At 53.7% G+C, this 17,784-nt stretch overlaps 7 protein-coding genes across 7 annotated transcripts; 2 read left to right on the forward strand and 5 right to left on the reverse strand.

The window, feature by feature from the left end:
• Positions 1 to 429: 429 nt before the first annotated feature.
• A1O1_07287 (nitrilase) lies at positions 430 to 1,647 on the reverse strand (the record flags this gene model as incomplete). Its single annotated transcript, XM_007728159.1, has 1 exon — positions 430 to 1,647. The coding sequence occupies one exon, from the start codon at positions 1,645 to 1,647 to the stop codon at positions 430 to 432; it is 1,218 nt and encodes a 405-aa protein (XP_007726349.1).
• A 2,128-nt stretch (positions 1,648 to 3,775) lies between these two features.
• Positions 3,776 to 5,071, forward strand: A1O1_07288 (uncharacterized protein; the record flags this gene model as incomplete). The annotated part of the gene is made up of 1 exon (XM_007728160.1): positions 3,776 to 5,071. The coding sequence occupies one exon, from the start codon at positions 3,776 to 3,778 to the stop codon at positions 5,069 to 5,071; it is 1,296 nt and encodes a 431-aa protein (XP_007726350.1).
• Positions 5,072 to 5,446: 375 nt separating this feature from the next.
• Positions 5,447 to 7,544, reverse strand: A1O1_07289 (MFS transporter, DHA1 family, multidrug resistance protein; the record flags this gene model as incomplete). Its single annotated transcript, XM_007728161.1, has 3 exons — positions 5,447 to 5,864; positions 5,933 to 7,051; positions 7,117 to 7,544. The coding sequence occupies 3 exons, from the start codon at positions 7,542 to 7,544 to the stop codon at positions 5,447 to 5,449; spliced, it is 1,965 nt and encodes a 654-aa protein (XP_007726351.1).
• Positions 7,545 to 8,657: 1,113 nt separating this feature from the next.
• A1O1_07290 (uncharacterized protein) lies at positions 8,658 to 11,176 on the reverse strand (the record flags this gene model as incomplete). Its single annotated transcript, XM_007728162.1, has 2 exons — positions 8,658 to 9,485; positions 9,536 to 11,176. 2 exons carry the CDS (start codon positions 11,174 to 11,176, stop codon positions 8,658 to 8,660), a joined length of 2,469 nt encoding a protein of 822 aa, XP_007726352.1.
• A 1,157-nt stretch (positions 11,177 to 12,333) lies between these two features.
• On the forward strand, positions 12,334 to 13,196 carry A1O1_07291 (uncharacterized protein; the record flags this gene model as incomplete). The annotated part of the gene is made up of 2 exons (XM_007728163.1): positions 12,334 to 12,724; positions 12,835 to 13,196. The coding sequence occupies 2 exons, from the start codon at positions 12,334 to 12,336 to the stop codon at positions 13,194 to 13,196; spliced, it is 753 nt and encodes a 250-aa protein (XP_007726353.1).
• A 371-nt stretch (positions 13,197 to 13,567) lies between these two features.
• A1O1_07292 (uncharacterized protein) lies at positions 13,568 to 14,812 on the reverse strand (the record flags this gene model as incomplete). Its single annotated transcript, XM_007728164.1, has 2 exons — positions 13,568 to 14,667; positions 14,716 to 14,812. 2 exons carry the CDS (start codon positions 14,810 to 14,812, stop codon positions 13,568 to 13,570), a joined length of 1,197 nt encoding a protein of 398 aa, XP_007726354.1.
• A 519-nt stretch (positions 14,813 to 15,331) lies between these two features.
• Positions 15,332 to 17,348, reverse strand: A1O1_07293 (uncharacterized protein; the record flags this gene model as incomplete). Its single annotated transcript, XM_007728165.1, has 6 exons — positions 15,332 to 16,380; positions 16,427 to 16,773; positions 16,821 to 16,988; positions 17,039 to 17,108; positions 17,162 to 17,196; positions 17,251 to 17,348. 6 exons carry the CDS (start codon positions 17,346 to 17,348, stop codon positions 15,332 to 15,334), a joined length of 1,767 nt encoding a protein of 588 aa, XP_007726355.1.
• Positions 17,349 to 17,784: the final 436 nt, after the last annotated feature.

Raw genomic sequence — 17,784 nt, forward strand, 5'->3', positions numbered from 1 at the left:
GGCCGACGGTTTGTAAAGATCCTTGTGGATACGACTTCGTGTTCTTGTTCGGCAATGCTTTGATGATACCCATGTAAAAGGCGTTGGGCCAAGAGGTCATGCAGTCCTCCGAATGATATACCTCGTTGAACAGATTTTTGAACCATGTTTGACGACAAGCTTGCTCCTGGTTTGACTCTTCTTTCTCTTCCATTCCGTGTCTCTTACCTCGCTCGGTCGAACGCTGTCCATCGATTGATCTTGAGCTGGATGCAGTCCATCGTTATCGATGGTCTTTGCATGAGACAAGAGCAATGCACATTTAGCACTTGCTGATCTTTGAGTACGATCCCATCTTCTTCGAGTGGTGGGTTATTGTAATTTATGCGGCCAGACATGCAAATGCGACGTGACAGTTTGTCAAGCTACCGAGCTGGAATACCTACGGCGTTAAGGGGGAGGCAGGAGATCCAATCCTTCGACGGTGAGTTTGAATGCATCCGGACGCGAATAGTGTCCCGCCGCATCAAAGTCCAAATGGCCTCGATCACAATCGTCGAAGTCGACCTCCACGTACAGCAACTCCTGTTCCTTTTCCCAACATGGACCTCCAACTGTCTTGCCCATGGGGTTGACGATACAAGAGCCTCCCACAGACACGAACTGCTCATCTTCACTGGTAGCAAAGCTCGAGTGCTTTGAGGCATCTTCCGACTCTTTGATCGGATTGTCTTTGCACTTCCAGGCAATCTCATGATTTTCCTCCGTTCGTGTCGACATGGACAAACGCCGTCCTCCCAAGGAGCCGCCATGAGTCCCGTTTGGAAGCGATCTGGCCGAGGCTGCGCAGGCTTCCGCCGCAGGAGGGTTGCCGTCTTCAACTGGAGCATCTTTACCAGTGATCCACGCTGGCAAGTTCTTCCTCTTGATGCACTGGTTCGCACTTAGGACGAAACAACGGCCTTCACAAGCCACCGTCTTCATCAAGGATTCCCAGGTATCCCTCGCATCGGCGGTAGGCGCCAACCACAGATTTACGCCCTGGCTGTACAGACTGTACCGTAGAAGAGGCATATAGTTCTCCCAACAGATGGCACATCCCATGACCACTCTCACCCCCTTGATGTTCACCGCCACGGCTTTCAGGGTAGACGCTTGACCCTGTGCCCAAACCAGCCTCTCCGACCCTGTAGGCATGACTTTCCTCCTTTTGCCCAGCACGCCGCGCGTCGGATCGACATAGACTGCCGCACAATAGAGACTGGCCCCGGCCTTCTCGACCAACCCTGTGACGATGAACACACCCGTCTCCCGCGCCACGTCTTCTAGGAACTCGCGGGTCCCGTCGCCGCGGCGGCCGGTCTCTTTGTTCACGGGTAGTTTCCGGTCGAGCCAGTCGTCGTCGGCTCCGAGGGGTGTATCGCCCAGATCGACGGCCGACTTGTAGTAGGCGAGGAATTGATCTCGGCCGGTGTCAGTGCGGGACCCGACGGCGGCACCGAAAGAACATGTTCGTGGGTAGCCTCCTAGATAGGCTTCGGGGAATAAGAGGATCGAGATGCCCTTTTGGGCGGCGAGTCTGGTGGTTTCGCGAAGTGCGGAGAGCGTTGCGTCAAGGGTGGAGAGGGTGTGCGATTGTGAGAGACCTATCGTGAGTTGTTGAGGCATCTTTGTAAAGGGCAGGAGGAAGATTGTTTCTCGACTGTTCTGAGATTGACTCGACGAAGCTTGCCTTTACGACAGGGCAGTAAGGCAGATACGTCTGTTTTGAATGGTGAGATATCGGATCTCTCTGCCCACCTCGGTACGAATGCATGCGGGGAAGATAGATAGGCAGATAGGTAGGTACCTCAGATAGATAGGTATATTTATTGGTGTTTTCTGAAACGGCGCCGAGTTCTGGAATATCAACAACCACCTCACACTCCGAGTTTCTCGGGTACTAGTAGTATCTTACTTTCATTGCGGATGACAGTGCTATACTTTACCCATTTCCGTAAGGCTCATGAAGTCGTTGGTTCTGCCGTCGATTGACTCGTCAGTGCTGGCCGATGAGATCCTCGGCGCTATCATTCCCATGTAATAAAACGGACTGTTGATTGATCTCCGCTGGTGACCGGAAGTCTTCATTGAAGGGACATCAGTAGTCTAAGGAAAGACAAGAACAGCCTCCCCATTGAATGCGTTGATAGCGATAGGGGCCAGAAATTGTGAGAGCAGGTTGTTGTAGATGGCAATCTGCCCGTATCAAGCAGGAGGAGCCGCCTTCTGACCATGTAGAATAGTAGTACCAGTGGCTCCTCATGCTCGTTCCATCACCGGATATCAAAGCCATTCCAGCCGTATTTCTCACTCTCACCTGCTCTTCACTCTCACTTCACTTGTACCAAGTCACATGTCACGCCCCCGCGTCACTCCCGTTCTGTGCCCTCATATATTAAATTCCCGCATTTCTGGTCAACAATCCGGCGTTGGATAGAAGCTCCTCCCCTGTGGCCTACTCGGTGCGTCCAGAGTAGTACTGATCTTCGGATCCCACTATAAGCGGCCCATAGCTTACGATTCCATCAACGGACGTTGAAAAGAACCGCTTATCATCACTACACTTCAGATGGTCAGGCAAGGTTTCGCTCCCTTCTAGACACTTCTACCTGAAACAAGGTTGTCGGGTCGAGTGGCAGAGTTTTTGGACTTTTTGGGCAAAAATCTCCTCGGGTTTTTGCTACCAAGTATTTGTGCGGTGGAATAGTCGGTAGTGTGAAGTGTCGTCGCATGCGAGATATGTTCACGAGGCTCGACGTTCACATCTAAGGCATTTTCTGGATGAGCATGGCGTCCGCCGGGTCACCAAGATTGGATTATGGAAACTATCGGTGGAATGCCGGAGCTTTGTAGTAGTCATGTAGGTAGGAGGAAGGCATGTTCATTCGCATCATCGGATACTAGTAGTATCGAGCATTTACTTAAGGCGAGATTGAAGTTGAAGACAAGGCTGCGACCGACGAGGCTGACGAGCAATAAAATGGGCGGGGAACTCCATCGGATGAGGGCACCTTAGGCACTATTAGGCAGCCACTGCAGCCGAAACTGCGCCTTGTCGGGAGAACACACTGTATACTAAATGAAGCCTGGTCTTGTATATTTACTGTCTGCAGATCACTTTCGAAATCCGAGCAATCGTGGAGGTGTTCAAGCTCGGAGCCTATCGTGGATATCTCATTGTCAACAAGCAGAGGCGCCGTTGCCTGAGCGGCGAGATCAGCGAGTCTAGCAGCAAAGGCCTCGATCCGCACCAGATCCGATGAGGGCAAAAAACAGCCCATATCCAAGCAAGTGCCGACGTCCCCGTCCGATCCTAGGAACCTCATTCGTCGAGAAAGTGCTGTTGCAGCGGTAGAATAGAGAGCTAGAGGGAATCTCATTGTCTCTCGCATCATTGAAAATCCTTGAGCAGCCGCCGTCTGTTGCATTTACGCCTGCTAAAGACCTCTGAGGGCCGAACAACATCGGGAAGACTCTTTTGTTATAGTCGGAAGTGGACTGGTGTCACCCACACGCACAAACACACACTACTACCTACGTAGCATCGTGTCACATCGGAAAAGAGTCTCAAGCGCAGTATAGCCGTTCAATTCCCGGCTCCGAAAACCTTTGAATTCGGCCGAGTTCTGCCATAAAGACCAGCCTTGTGCGCCTTCTTTCTGCTTGACAGACCTTGGAGAAGAATCAGAACTATCAAAAAGCAGGGCACGACGAATACGACTAAGGGGATCGTCACCATATCATCCAATTGACCATGTCTCAATCATACGACTTCCTGGTCGGCACCTTCAACACGCCACACCTCTACACCCTGAGATTCACACCTCCGGCGACGCCTTCATCATCGACACCATCAAAAGGGTCCTTGTCAAGCTCTGGAAGCCTGCAGATCGTGCACCGCGCCTCAGCCATCGGCTCACACTCGTGGCTTCACCTGTCGCCGCCCAAGGCGAACGGCACCCGAAACCTGTACGCCACAGCATGGACGGAGCCGCCCTCAGTCGTGGCATACACGGTCAAGTCACCCACAGACATCGAACTGCTGGGCAGCGCCCAGACAAAGACACGCAGCGGCTATGTCACTGCCAACGACGTGGCCGTCTATTCCGCCGGCGGAGCCACGGGTGAAGTCTTCAGCGTCGACCGGAACACAGGGGCCTTCCTGGCTCCCGACACCACACCGAAATCCAACGGGACAACATCACACCCGGCACCATCATCGACTTCAACATCGATGATCCAACCACTCCAAACTCTGTCGTTCGTCGACGCATCCGCCCAACGAGACGACGGCAGTGTCATGGACTTCGGCGGCCTCCGCCACGGCGCACACTCCGCGGACCTGTCGCCGTCCGGCCGCGCCTTGTACGTAGCAGACATCGGCCGGAACTGTATCTGGACGTACAAAGTGTCGCTGACCGACGGCACCCTGACGCTGGGCGAGAAACATATCTCGCCGCGCCCGAACGACGGGCCTCGCCACGTCTGGCCCCACCCGACGGGCAAATATGTCTACTGCGTCCAGGAACACACGAGCATCGTCGACGTCTTCTCCACGCGCGACGCCGATGGTGTCTATCTGACCCACGAACAGGCCGTGCGTATCATCCCCGCCGACCAGCACGAGCGCGAGTTCTGGGCCGACGAGGTCCGCACTAGCTTCTCCAACGGCGACGCTCCCAAGTACCTGTACGCGAGTACGCGAGGCCTGGAGCCCGGCAAGAAGGGCTATGTCGCTGTATACAAGCTCACTAGTGATGGGAGGGTGGATACTTCAGTGTCTGCGTCAACCGCATCTTCCACGACCCAAACTAATCCTTCTTCCGACCTGTATGCCGGCCTGTTGTGCATGTACGAGACCGCCACGAGCGGCGGCTGGGCCAACGCCGTCCAGCCCGGCCCGACCGTCGATGGAGTCGAGTACCTGGCGTTGACGGACAGTGAGCAAGGCTGGGTTTTCGTCTTGAGCTGGGACGGAAAGGAGATCAAAGAGGTCGCCCGCGCGAAACTGGATGAAGGTGCGGGCGCTGCAACTGCGGTGTGGCTCTAGTCTTGTATACTTGCAGCCATTGTGGAAGATACCATACCGTCTTGACTTACGGCAGAGGGTGCATATACACTGAGGCTGGCATCGGCGTGTGTTTCGCACCTCGACCTACGCATGCAACTGACTCGGTGTCTATTGTCGGGCGGACGGGATGTGATTCAGTGGGGGTTAAATAAGAGACTACCAAGCTACTACCTCTTGAAAGGTGCAGAATAGAATGTAGAAGAATGTTGGACTTGCGGGCGATCCGAGGTATTGTACCGTACTTGCAGTAACTATCGACATCGGCACCGTTGCGATCATCCAGACGCTCAACGTTGATATTAAATATAATCTCCAGCTTGAAAAACACGACGACAGCCATACTTCTTCGCTCCTTCAGTCGCTCTTTTCTGACATGCGGTTAATCGGAGCAGCTGCAGGAGTCGTGGCCGTGGCCGCCGATCCATTTGTGCCCGACCTCGTCCGCCGTCGTCCAGCCTCCAGATCATGATGCACCCGGCTTCTAGTGGCGTGCAAAGCGGCCATCTGCAATTCTTGGTCCTCGTCAAGGCCGTCTTCCTCGTCATCGGGCTTCTTGACCGCCATGGTCGGAGCGAATTTGGACTTCTGCCGGAGCTTTTTGCCGTAAAAGTAGAAAAGCACCGGAATGGGCACGAGGCAGAGTGCCAAGCACCCGAGGAAGGTGCCGGCCCATTCAATGCCCATACCGTTGAACATTTGGCGAGCGAAGAGAGGGAATCCGGCAGCGGAAATGGATCGCAGGAAAGTGTTTGCCGCGATGGCGGACGCCGCACTGGACACTTAGTTAGCTAGAGGAAAGGAAAACGGGACACGGGTTGGGGGAAAAGCCTGTTCACGTACAACATGAGGTAAGAGTCAATCAGGTAGTTGAAGCACTGGATGAAGATGGCCAGGAGGCCAAAGCCTGTGAACAGACCAGAAAGAGTCGGGACAATCCAATGCACCGAAGACTTGTAGCCAGACCAGCCGAACCAAAGCAGGCCCAGAGCAAATAAGGTGCCTCCAATGATGACAGGAGGCAACCGCCACTCAGGAACCGGAATGCCTCCATTGGCGTCCAACTTCCTGTTGTAATTTCTGGCGTCGTAGATGATGTAGCCTGCAACGATGAATATACCCACCACCATTCCGAAGAACGGAAGACCCGACACACCGGGTGCCATGTGGTGGACGCCCTGGAAGACGAGTGGATAAGCGGTCAGGAAGAGATAGAGGAGGCCATAAATGAAGGACATGTAGCAAGTGATGGCCAGGATGATGGGCTCGGAAATCAAGAGCCGGATTGGACGAGAGAAGTTCTTAGATATCAGCTCTCGGAAGTCCACCTCGACTTCGTCTTGCTTTGCGTGAATGCCCCAATTCCTAGTCCGGCGACGCAACTCGGCGGCCTTGCCAACCAGCACCATCGGTGGGTAGGATTCTTGCAAAAACACAAGGTTGAGGATTAAGGCGGTCGAGCCCATGATCCCGGGCAGGTAAACATTCCAGCGCCAGTGGAGATAGGAGCTGTCGATGAAGCCTCCAATAAAAGGTCCCAGCATAGGCCCCATGAAGACCATGGAGGAGAAGATGACAATGGCCGTCCCTCTTTCGCGGTTGTCGAACATGTCGGCAAAGACTGCCGCGACCACAGCCAACGGACACGAACCGAAGAACCCTGTGAAAAATCGGCAGATCATAACTGTCTGAATATCTTTGCCCGTAGCACAGCCGAAACAAAACACTGAAAAGCCAAACATGCCGATCAGAATGGGTATTCTCCGACCGCGCAGTTCGGAAAACGGTCCCCAGCAGAGTGGGCCAAAGGCGTATCCCAGTACGTATAGAGAGGTGCTGAGGGTGGCCACCTCGACGCTGACATGGAAGTAATTGGCGACCGAATGCGTCGACGAGGAGAAGACGGAGGATGTAAAGGTACTGCACAGGCAGGTGAACGCCAGGATCGCACCAAGATAGAGCCTGGGAACGTTTAGCAAGGGCGTTTCCATATAAATCTTTGACACTTTGGCTCGATTTCCACTTACTTTTTGGTAAAAGGCCAGTTCTGTGGGTGCAGAGGGTCATCTATGCCGTCAAACTCGACAACATAGTCTTCCTGCGCTGGCAATGGAGGAGGATAAGGCTTGCCTCCCCCAAAGGGAGGAAGGGGTTTGGAGTCTGCTCTCGACTTGACGCTGGCTCCTACAGTCTCGACCTGTTGTAGCCGGTGTGTTTCTATTCTCAGGTCTTCGATTGGATGCGTCTCAGATCGCCTCAGACCGACGTTAGGGCCACGCGCGGTGGCTATCCGACCCATTGAATTGCCTGAAGAGGCACTTGAGCTGGTGGAACTGGACGACGCAGAGTGCCTTGAGGTCGTATGCTTCAGAGATCGGCGCTCCTTGCTCTCCTGCGAGTAAGTTCGGGTCGCCTGGATCTCTGCCCGTTCCATTTCACGGTCGACTAAATCCATCTTGATTGTTGTGAACACCGCAGTGACTCCTCCTCTTTAACAAAATCACCCTACCAAGAGCGGTACCAATATAATGAAGCGCGCGACGTGCCTTTACTGGAGGGTATGGAAGTCTTTGCAAAGAATCAAGAGTATACTGCAGAATAACGATGGCTCAGCGACCGAGGGAGTCGCCCAATGGTTGACAGCTCTGTGTGGTGGTTGAATGCCGTTCTTGCGGGGATGTCACCACACTGAAAAGCGGGGTGAAATATAGTGTAGGGAGGACGAACGAAAGGACGCGATGGACCGGGGAGGGAGGATACCAGTCGATCGAGCGGATGAGTGCAATAGCGATATAGCGGTGATGAATGATGAAGACTTGAAATACAATGTAGCGAGGCGTAAGGAAGACATTGTACCTCCGTAGAGAGCGGCGGGTCAAATATAATCACAGAATCTCCTAGACTGGTGGGCGCTGCGATGCGATCCAAGAGAGACGCGGTGGAAAGACTACAACCTCAACGACGACCAACCGAGTAGTCTAGGCGATGTCATCGACAAGATCCCCGGCCCACAACAACCACTCTTTAACTGAACACATGCCTAAATAGGCTGTGGACTGAGCCTGATGAGCCAGTCCAATGCCTAGAATCCCAGTGGGTGGGGGCGGTGTCACGGTTAAGAAACACATACACGTTGCCCCCGTGAGCCCTTGTACCTGGCTACCTGTCGCTTACATACATTAGGTGTGTTCTTCAGGCTAAGAAGGCTACTCCTGCCCCTCTTAGCGACTCTACCGCCCAATCACTCATTATCCCGTCACCTGCTAGTCGCACTCGGTTGAACTCTAGGCACTCTGCTGACTCACACCCCCAGCTTGGCCTCCGAGTCTGTGGCCTGATGTGACTGCGCTCCACTGCGCTGCACTGCGCTGCATTATTCATCTTCATCTATTCCTACTTCGTGGCATTCATTGACTTCGGGTCCGTCTGCGCCATCCCCTGTATGCCGCTTCTGGTGTGCTGTGTCAGAAGCAAATGGATAGCAGGGAAGAAGGAGTTGCCTCCCTACTTATCTATGGCGTTGAATGTGGTCTGGCAACGGACAGAGTGACCCCAGACCTCCTCTCGGTCAGCGGCGTGTCAGTCCAATCTCTAGTCGGTTCCTGCGTCGGATTTCTGACCATCGAGTCAAGTCGCCAGCTTCCAGCAGACTGATCTTGCGAGCCACGCTCCCCGGGTCTCCGAGTACTACTGGCTCCCACCCCTCGTGCTGCTCATAGTCTCTATCTTGGCTGCTAGGGGTCATTTGCACTTTTCTCCAGCGGACCAGGACCACCACAACCAGCAGGGTTAAGACCAGAAGAACACCCGCAACAATGCCGGCGGCTTGCATTGCGCCATATCTTCTCTCTAGCCGTCCACATATTCCCGTGGATACTGCCCCGAAAACGAATTTCAGAAATTGTGTGACGGCAATGCCTGCGCTGATTCTTGGGTAGCACGAGAAATTGGTCCTTTGCTGCCGGTATCGTTGCACCACGGACTGCCGCGCCGGTCGACCCGTCATTCCAGGTTGCAGGTCGGAGGTATCAAAGGTTTGCATCATCAAAGCGTAGCATTCGCCAATTCCAAGGACAGAAGCATATCCAACCAGCCCGGCAAACAGACAAGGTACCGCAACAGGAAAGACAGGCCCTTTCGAGGTCAGAGCATAACCAATGGCTGCCAGTGGCAAAAACACCATCCACAAGGTCCTCCGAAGCGTGTGGGAAGTCCACCCAATTGCGCTCTCAAGGGTCATGCTGTTTGTCCTCGGAGGAAGATACCGAGCACGACTGAGCCACGATGCTTTCTGAAAAGGAATGGCAATGATTGACCCTATACCCAAAGATAGGACGCAAAGCCCAACATCGACAGGTCTGTACCGATATCGGGTGGAAGCCAGTGCTCCCAGCAGCTAGGAACGTCAGTCCAGGTGTGAGACGTCTCACACTTCGCCAAACTCACCATCAATACCAGCGTGAACTGGGCGTAGACCCAGGCCGCATATATGGATAGCACAAGGAACCCGGGTTGCTTCACCATCTTCCAGTTCAGTCGGAGACCAGCAAGCACCTCTTCGCCCCACCAATAAGGCCCATTTCCGGTCAAGTGCATTTTGACTTCCCCTCGAGCCACCCTGCTGAAGCTACCGCCTTCTCCCAGCATTTCTGCCATTGTCCTGCGAAATGCTGAACGACGCACCTCCGGGGCTATGATATTGAGCAGGAGCACAACCATGAGTAGCATCGAGGAGACCCAGAAGCCCCAATCGACAGGGGCTCCGCTGATGATAAAGGCGCCGACCACGAACCCAAGCGCAATGGAGCCCATCGTGCACCAAGACCAGACTGCTAGCCATACGCCCATCCCACCTCCGTGTCGCCGGATATCGAGTGGGTCTTCCAAGTCTTCGTTGGACTCGCTGCTCTTGAGCGATGCCCCAAAACAATCTAACAAGGTCCCAAGATTGTTTATGTTGGCAAACCCGAAAACGACCCCTGAGAGAGCCCGAGACACGAGCAGCAGTATCCGGTATCTCCGCACGTCTGGTGTTCGGAATGTGTTGACAGCCAGCCCTTGGGGGATTTGGAGACACAATGTCAGTGCCAGAGCTGCAATGTTGTATGGTTTCCGGCCGTGCAGAAGAGGTAAGGGCCAAAATACCAAGGTTGGTATGGCGAGACCGCAGTACAGAAAGACGTTCCCAAGAATCATCCGACGATCGAAATCCACAATCACGTATTGAATCGCTGGCACCTCCCCCGAGTAGATACCGATCAAGAAGCCTAGACAGGCTGTGTTGACACAGCTTCCCAGAGCGGCCCAACGCTTTCTGGAGTCCGGCCAGTTGCGAGCTATGGGCGCATGATTGCAGGTTTGATGGACGTCAAAGTCGTCTGGACTGTCGGGGACATCAACATGCCTCACACCATTGAGATCGATCTTCTGAAGGGGGTAAGGCATGCCGTGGGCCATGTTGATGCTCGCTTGTCTGGAGTCGATTCCGAACATCTGCGTGAAGTGTCTTTCATGCCCTGGTCGAGGTGCCTGGAGCCAAGTTCCCTTCCCCAGAAAATGATCCTTCTCTTCGTCCTCACCTTCTACAAGGTCAACACTATTGAGCCTTAGCACAGGTGGAGACTGGCGCGAAGCTGAGCTTCTACGCTTGTCGCGCGGATTGCGAGAGGACGTGGTGCGCGGCCCAACCTGCGGTGGCCCGAGAACTTCGGCATGTTGATGCTTGCAGGGCGAAGTCGTCTGGGCTGACGCTTTCCTACTTCGCGATAAGGTGGCTTTTCTTGCTTCCGAATGCTCTGCAGTCGGTAGTGGTGGTGGCGGTTCCAGGTGGCTAGCGGTGCGCCTTCTTCGGCCACTTGACTCACGACGGACCAAACTGTCAGATGATGGAGAGGATGCCACCGAGGCCTTCCGAAGGTAATTGTCTACCTTGACTGCAATGGCTTGGGATGGTCGGTAGGTGGGACTTATAGGCCTCTCCTCGGTCGTCGGTTGTGCACTACTTTGTTCTTCTATTGTCCCCGCCATTTGGGCAATGTTGACAGCCTCCTCTAGCAGCCGCTCCAACTCATGAATGGTATGGGCCATGGTCGCGGATGCATTCAGCCGCCGGTGTCGCTTGTCCTCCTCCTCTGCATGGACTCCGGATCCATCGTCTTGAGTGTCTGCGGAAGGCCCCTCCGAGTTGTCTGCTCCATCAGTCATTCCTTGGGCGGAGGATGCTGTTGTGGCTCAAGGAATCCCCCTTGAGGTCGAAAAGAAAGTCAAAGTCACAGGGTCAGGTGTAGGTGCAGGTAGCATGAGATCACGGAACCGTCAAGTCGTCAAGAGGAAGTCCTATACGGATATCTTCGAGATCAGGGCAGATGGAAGGTAGTAGTAGTAATAGTGAAAGGAAAGATAGTTGTGTATGAGCAATCTCAGTGCGCATCCTTACAAGCACTACTAGTATATGCCCGAGGACTTTTCCATCAGAACTTGCCCAGTTGTGCCAGGAGCTCCTTCCTCAACCCGAAAAGCAGTCTTGCGCATATCTGGTAGACCATCATTGTGGGCTGAATCGCTAGCATCGAAGATGCAGACCACCTGCCCAATCGACAGCCCCTGCCTGCACTGGCATTTAGAGTCAACAGTCAAGCTTTGCGGCAATGAGCTTAAATGAGCTTGTTTGCTCTGCAACGGCTCAAGAGCGGGGTTACAGAGTTGTGCTAAGGATGCTTCGGGGCGTGCCGGAGTTTAGGTTCTCATGACCCTCAATGCATCTCCCAAGTCTGATAGCATCTAAAGGTTTTTGATAGTAAACTTGAATGGAAGACAGTGAAATATAGGCATCTAACCGACTCTTCATCCCACCCTGCAATGACAGTGGTTTGTCAATTATGTAAGTGGGCACCTCCTAGCCACGGCCGGAGTCAATGACAGTCACAAAATGCATACCTACATAGGTACCTAAGGTAAGGCAGGCACCGGAAGCCTGAAGGCCAACAGCCCTCCATTCAAGAGCCAATTAATAACTTTTACCACTGACTGCTCAGTCTGTGACCTGTCGCACCATCCTCTACTGACACCTCATCATCACTCTCTGTGCCCTCAGGTCTCAACCTGCGTTGAGTTCCTCCCAACTCACCGCTCCTGATACGGTCGGCTGCCGACTCAGTTTCCACACGGCCGGGCCCTACTTTCCCATCGACGCCAACACCCCAGCAAACTTCTGCCTTATGTCTTCTCCATCTCGAGATTCCATCATGTCTTACTACATCAACCCGTCTCAAACCCAAGACCAGTATGCCCAGCAGCAATCCTACAACCACGGCCCACCCGCAGTCCCAGAACCCTGGGTTGCCGAATGGGACGGCCAGAACGACCGCTGGCTCTACGTCAATCGCGAGAACGGTCAACGCACATTCGAGCTTCCACAACAGTCCTTCTCCTACTCCGGCGGAGAAGGAGGCGGAGGAGGTGAAGGAGGTGGTGGAGGCTATAGTCAAGACTATGATGCCAGACAAGGCCAGGGAGAGGACTACTACCCGCCCCAAGAGCCAGCGAAAGAATCTCACACCGGGCGAAACATGGCCCTTGGCCTGGCGGCCGGCGTGCTAGGCGGTGCTGTGCTGACGCACGAGGGAGAGAAAGTCGGTGAGTACTCGCAGTGTCTTGTTTCTCTCAGATCATTGGCAATTTGGAACCGCCTTCAGCGCGCACCCCTCTACATTGAGGCTAGTAAAGTTCCTGACATGTTCACATAGAAGACAAATGGGATGGAGTCAAGTATGGAGTCGAAAACGATGTTGTCGACGGTGTCCAAAATGTCGAAGAGTTTCCACAAGACGCGGCACGCTGGACGGGGGAGAAGGTGCAAGATGTTGAAGAGTTTCCACAGGACGCGGCACGCTGGACTGGGGAGAAGGTGCAAGATGTCGAAGATATTCCCAAGGACGTCGAACGTGAGTGGGACAATGCCGTTCAGGATGTCAAAGATGTGCCCGAGGACATCTCTGGCTGGGTTGGCGGGAAGGTAGGGGACGTCGAGGGTTTCGGGGACAACTTGGACAACGCCTATGATCAGGGTCGAGACATTTCACGATACGACGACGGAGACCGCTACTAGTCTGATCCGACTATGACCTGGTTGATGCCTAAACGCAACACATGAACGACATCATGATTGCATCGAAGAGCAGCTCATGGGTGGGTTTTATCTGAAAACAAGAACTCGAGCTGATGTTCTAGGAGAGCACGCCTGGCGACCGTATGCATTGTACGGCTAGCGAGTTATACGAAACGCATTGCATACAAAGAACTTGTATCGTGTCATAGCATTACCACATTGCAGAACTGTCAACGAGAAGACTCCAAGACCAATTGTTGGCTGGGTGCCCTCTGCAAAGATCGTACCCCCTTGCTCTCCTTGCTACTAGGTAAGAGACCAATACGCCCAGCAGGAGTAGTAGCTACCTACTAGTATGCAGTACAGAGTATCTACACCAGCTGTATCTTAGTAGCATTGTTCAACAACGGCACTCGGAACAAAGCATACGGTTTCACCCGTCTGTCCACGCCGCCTTGTTGCGCCGGGGCTCGCCACAGCTGGTTCTCGGTGAAATACAAATAGCTACCGGCCGTGGAGAAGGTGTCGGTCCACTGGATCCTGGGATCCCTGACAAAGGTGGAAACCGTGCCTTTAGCCGGGTTGAAGAAGACAATCGAATCCGTCTCGACACTGCCTCCGTAGACGATGCCATTGGAATCGCTCTCCAATCCGTCACTGACGCCCTTCTGGCCCAGATCCATGACCGAGGCTTGGGAAAACAGTTCCGAGGAGGCACTGCGGTCGCGCAGACGAGCTGTGGGGACGGCGTACAGGTGGCGGCCCGAGACGACGCTGAAATAGAGGGTCTCGCCGTTGTTGGACAGCGTGATGCCGTCGGCACCGAATGCGAGGCGGGAGATGGGCATGCCGTTGCCCGGGTTGTTGTAGACGGGCTCGCCCCAGACGCTGACGAAGAAGCCGGGTTCGGGACGGACTTGCGGGATGTTTTCGAGATGGCGCCATGATTCGCCGGTTCCGAGATCGACGACGATGATGCCGTTGCGGCCCTCGCTGGACGAGTCGGTGATGTAGGCTATTCCTTGGCCGGACGCCGTGACGGAGGGCCGTAGGTCGAAGCGGACGTCGTTCGGATAGGAATCCGAGTACGCCACCGTCGACGGGAAGAGGATGGTCTGGAAGATGGTGTCGTTGGTCAAGTCGACCCCGATCAGCCTGGGCCCGCCGAAGTTGGAGGTCGTGAGCGTGCCGTTGGGGAGAACTGCTCGGCCCGTGTCGAGGATCCAGAGATGGTCTTTTGGATCAATCACGACGCTTTGCACCCCAATCAAGTAGTCCGCAAGTCCCTTCGATGTGGCCGGGTAGGTGGAGAAATCGATTGCACCGCCGGGCGGAGAGTTGATCTCAGCATTCGGGTACGCTGTTTCGGTGTTATTGGAATTCAACTCGGCGACTTGGTATTTGGTGTTTGTCGGATCGAGACCTAGAGGGTAGTTTGAGAACATGCGTCCCGACGCAGAAACGGCAATGCCTAAAATGTTACTATCCGCCCGAATGTGATGACGGCGACGAGGCTTACCGGTTGGCCATTCGTCGTAGTATAGATGCACTAATTCAAGCGGCGGTCCGGCTGCAACTGGATCTCGGACAGGCTGCTGGGCCGCCACGACTCCCATGGTCGCAAAGAAAACAACGGTCCTGTCTTTCCACTTCATCTCGGGCCACAACTATACTTCTGTTTGCAATGCAAAGGACGATTGGCATGGGACGAGACGAGACGAGATGAGAGATTGCACAAGAATGGCGGAAGTGTCGTATGACGAGTTGTGATTTCTTTCTCATTGATACTTCTGGGCGGAGAAGGGGGACATTGATGAGCTCATTGCGGAGGTGAAAGTCGAGTGACTTCAATATCTGCCGGAGGCATTGTATTGGCAATGCGTATAAAGTGGGCAACGAATTAGTAGGCGGGAACCAGTAGGCGGGAACCAGAATGCGGATATGACATGATTGGTGTGCCTTGTGCCTGAACCCTTTCAGCTGCTTGATGCGGCATGGTGGTATTGCAAGGATCGAGATGATCGACGTCACCACCGATGATCGATCTGTGGATGGGTCGATAATAGGTAGTATAAGTATAGCAGTGTTGTACAGCCTTGCGACAACTGGAACGCGACAACCGAGTCTGGTGTTCTCTAGTAGATCCTGAGGCCGCAGCATTCAATCGACGTCGGTCGCACCACTGCCTTGCGTCCCCACCAGAGGCGTACCAGTTCTTCGACGAATGCTCGGTCGGATGCGCTCCAGCTGTCCAGTCCCATGGCTGCCATATCTTCCGGAGTAATTTCGACTTCGCCGTTGTCGGCGGGGTCCGCTAAGAGACCTTGTGTCTCCTCTCCCTCCGAGGAAGCCCTCCGTTGTACAGTTTCTTCGTAGATCGACTCTGTATTGTCGTTATTGTCGTCGTCATGGTAAGATGACTCTGGTGCCGATCGAGTACCGTCAGAGCGCGCAATGGCTTCTGCAACGGTTTGGAATATGATCTCAGTCAGGCGATGGAAATATGCCACAAGCGCAACCTCCCGAGTCTGTTCACTGTCGCTGTCGTCTTCATAGCTCAACAGCGCCAAATCTTGTTCGTTCTCCGCCTCTTCTGTCTCAACAAGTCCCCCACGTCTATCTCCAGCAGATGCCCACCAAACAAGAGAGGTATATGCCATTCGCGACCAGGAGGCTGGTTCCACAACTGCCTTGTTGGCCGAAAAGGAAGACCGCCGTGAGGAGAGCGGTGGGCGGCCTTCGGCGCCATTCTCCAAGGAGCCGTTAATTGCCGTCTTGCTCGGTCGAAATTGGAGAAGACCTTGTTGAAGACGCACAAACCGTTGAAAGTCTCGCTGGGTCGATTTAATGCCAACTTTTGGAAATGACTTTGTCAACTCGGGACTTGACAGGACCATTTTTGGAAACACTTTTGTGGCAGCATTGTTTGACTCCGACGGTGGCATCAGTACTAGGACGTCGTACAGCTGCGGTTTCGTGCTCAATACATCGTCCGTGGTGCATGCAATCCAATTGTCCTCGGCAATCGATACTGATGTAGGAGACGATTTGGTCGTTTCAAGCTCTGGAATGTCTCCCACACCGACGGTGAACAGAGGTCGCAACCAAAGACTCGGAGTATCGCCCGAGGGTAGAAATTCCAGGAGTGCTTTTGATACAGATGACAAGATGGACATATTATATACTAGCACTGGTGAGTAGAAGTCGACAGCATATTGTGGGGGTCGTACCAAGATTACAACTGGATTGCACAGGGGTGTCAGCGACGATTAATATCCGCTTGCGAAGTAGTGCGGCTCGATAAAGAGGGAAAAGCAGAGGACCGAAGATGTCCGCTGAGTCGAGCAAAGTCAAGGCAGGATGATGAGGCGTCAAGGTGTGATGTGAAGGTAGAAATGTCGTTGCTGTGCTCATGGACCTGGATTTTCTATACCCGTTTGCTGGCTGTCGGGTCGCTGAGTGACCAGGGTACTCGCTGTGGACTTGTTCCTGTTCTGGCCGCTCGTCTGGCCGAAGCCTGTATTTGCCCCAGTATTCTTCCAGAGCAGTGGTGTCTTGGACGTTGTCGATTTGAGACCTGTGCGTCTCAGTATGGTGCAGAGACCCCCCGTCCTAGTTACCTACCTTGCAAGTGCTTGCAGGGCCTCTGCATGACGCCAACTTCGTCCGGTACGGCCGAACTCGAGGGGAACCAGGACTCCAACAGCCAACATGCGCGCTGCCCGTTCGGACTGTCCATCAGGCTTGTTGATGAAGGCGCTGAGGCCACTGTATTTATCATGGATGAAGTATCTTTCAACGTTCAGTCTTGTGCCTCCTCGGTCCATACGTGGTCTGCTCACACTAAGTCCTCCTCAACATTGTGTAGTCCAGACGGTAACGATTTGAACTCGACGACACCCTCGACCTGGGCTGGAGCTCCAAGTCAGTGGAGAGGTAAAAGGGTGGTAGGGGTAGAAGTTGACCTTCGTCGATGGACCTGTGCCATACCAAAGTATACCTGGGAATGTATTAGACTAGGGAGATACACTGCCGCAAGGGGTTGGATGCATACCCTTTGCGATGGTCAAAGTTGACCAAGAAAGCTGCGGCGATGGGAGGGACGGGCGGCTCGCTGCTGATATCAATCTTCAAAGGACTTCGGTCTGCCATGTGTGACTTGCTATTGCTATGGTCATAACAAGACCACTAGCTGACATATCACGGTCGCATAAATAGAAGCTGCATATGCTGGCATGTTGCCCAAGAACAGAGGTGACGGACAGTGACTGGATCATTGAGACTCGAATGCACCGAGTCGCGAGCCGTCTCTCTCTCTCCGCAGTCGGGGAACATCCCTTATCTGTTATCTCTATTTCAACTTTAGTCCGCCGACTTAGCATTGCCCAGGCCACTATTGACCGTTGAAAGTAGGTTTCCCGAGATCTTCGTTGTCCAAAGATTAGATCCTCTTTTTTTTTTAAGATAGAAGCACGATGAAATGACCCGAAAGTCGTCTATTATCCCACCTCTCATAACATACATAGTACGTTATTTGCTTGATATCAAGCTACCTGGCAGGTATCTGATGACATGGTATGCTAAGACA

The sequence above is a fragment of the Capronia coronata genome (genome assembly GCF_000585585.1).
Source record: "Capronia coronata CBS 617.96 chromosome Unknown acBCG-supercont1.6, whole genome shotgun sequence".
NCBI lineage: Eukaryota > Fungi > Ascomycota > Eurotiomycetes > Chaetothyriales > Herpotrichiellaceae > Capronia > Capronia coronata.